Source organism: Austrofundulus limnaeus, unplaced genomic scaffold (genome assembly GCF_001266775.1).
Source record: "Austrofundulus limnaeus strain Quisiro unplaced genomic scaffold, Austrofundulus_limnaeus-1.0 Scaffold2266, whole genome shotgun sequence".
In the NCBI taxonomy this organism is placed as follows: domain Eukaryota; kingdom Metazoa; phylum Chordata; class Actinopteri; order Cyprinodontiformes; family Rivulidae; genus Austrofundulus; species Austrofundulus limnaeus.
In genome coordinates, this window is record NW_013954668.1 from 20,231 (window position 1) to 22,144 (window position 1,914).

General features: G+C 43.1%; 1 protein-coding gene across 1 annotated transcript in view; it reads left to right on the forward strand.

The window, feature by feature from the left end:
- Positions 1 to 1,658, forward strand: part of LOC106537356 (segment polarity protein dishevelled homolog DVL-2) — a gene marked incomplete in the record, with an annotated part of 19,512 nt that extends 17,854 nt beyond the window's left edge. The window contains 2 exon segments of the mRNA XM_014034734.1: positions 412 to 594; positions 709 to 1,658. Coding sequence (XP_013890188.1) covers positions 412 to 594; positions 709 to 1,004 — 479 coding nt within the window.
- Positions 1,659 to 1,914: the final 256 nt, after the last annotated feature.

The window sequence follows — 1,914 nt, forward strand, 5'->3', positions numbered from 1 at the left end:
AAAAACCAAAGTCCACATAGCTACCAGAGTCTATAGAACTACCAGAGTCTATTGAACTACCAGAGTCTAAACAAAAACCAAGGTCCACATAGCTATACCAGAGTCTATAGAACTATCAGAGTCCACACAAAAACCAGGTCCATACAGTAACCAGTATTGTTAGTCTCCATGACCCAGATCTTTCATACAGAGTATCTGCAGTGCCCTCAAGGAGGCAAAACAAAAAACAAGAAAATGAAATACTTTTCAGATGTTTATGTTTAAAATGTAAAAAATCATTTTTATTGAAATAGTTTTTACATTTTGTTTGGTTAAAACTGATGACTCTGATGGTTAAACAGTGACAACAGAAACTGGATCTGAAGGTTTTCTGGTTTAGGATCTCTTTGATGGTGCTCTTCCTGTCCTCAGATCTGTCCACTATGTCTCTGTTGGACCAAGAAGAGGGGATGGATCGAGGAGGAGGGTCTGATGGTGACCCGCCAGTCTTCCCTTATCAATACCCCATACCTCACCCCTACAGCTCCCCCCTACACCAGCTGCCAGACTGTGAGGGGGGAGAAGGAGGAGGAGGAGGAGGTCAGCACAGTGGAGGTGACTGATTATTTTCTCTTTGTGTCTTTAAATTAACCATAGGAACCTCACAAACATGAAATAATCAGTTACAATCCACTGCAGAGCAACATGATGCCTTTTTTGGTCATACAGGAAGTCGCAGCAGCCAATCAGATTCCAGTGATGATCAGAAGGAGGAAGGAGGACAGAAGAAATCTGAGATGACCAGACAGGAAGTGAGCTCTCAGGATCCGGGCCCAGACTCCCTGAGTGACAGTGGCGCTCAGAGACCCCCGTCCTCCTCCTCTGGTGTCCACGGTGACGAGAGCGTCCCGCCGCAGTCTCGAGGTCAGCGCGCCGACTTCTCATCGGTCCAACCTGAAATGTCCCGGCAGTCCTTCCGCCTGGCCATGGGAAACCCCAGTGACCTCTTTGTGAATGTCATGTGACCCTGCAGTGATGATGTCACGTCCTGTCAGTGACAGAACTGAAAACATGCTTTTATTTTGAAAATTTAACTTCGACTAAAAACTGGAGCTGAACGAACTGTCAGAATCACTGTGACCAGAACCTGGACCCGGAACCTGGACCGGAACCTTGTTCTCATCTGAACCAAATCTGAACCTGAACCAAAACTGACCCAAACCTGGACTGGGTCCTGATCCACACATGAACCAAAACAGACTCAGACTCCAACAAACATCTGGACCTGGTCTGAGCTGGTGACAAGTTCAGGACCTGTGCCCCTCTAGGGACTGGCCTGGTACTGGCCTGGTTTCAGTTCCTGTACCGGTACTGCCATCATTTGAGTAGCAAAGTAGTCTTCAGAATCCTCAAGTGGACCTCGACATGTAGAACCTGTAGAACCGATCAGCTGAAACAGGAACAGGAAACTAGGCAGGGAGTGAATTTGAGTCTTCAAAAATAAAAGCATTTTATTTTCTTTTATTTATTTTTGCTCATTAAATAAGTTTAAATAAGTTTTGTAGCATTTTAGATTTATTTCTTTAAAAACTTTGTACAAAGATCAGATGAGTAAAATGTCCAGAGTTTATCTGAAGTGTGTCCAMACACTTAGATTAAATCACACCTGGTTTATGAAACAAACGTCTGATTTATTCTGGTTCTGATCATTTGCCTGGGCGCCATCGCTGTCTGCTTCCTCTTTCCCCCTGTTACCAAAATAAAAGCATGTTGGGACGTCAGAGTATTGAAACAGTGACTCAGTACACCTGCTGCTGCTCGCTAATTAAATAAGCATTTATGTATTTTCAAACGAAAATTTTCTTCAAAATGATGTTTAATTATTTAAAAACATAATTCAAATGGTAGTTTTATTTATTTAATGCAGTGTTTAAT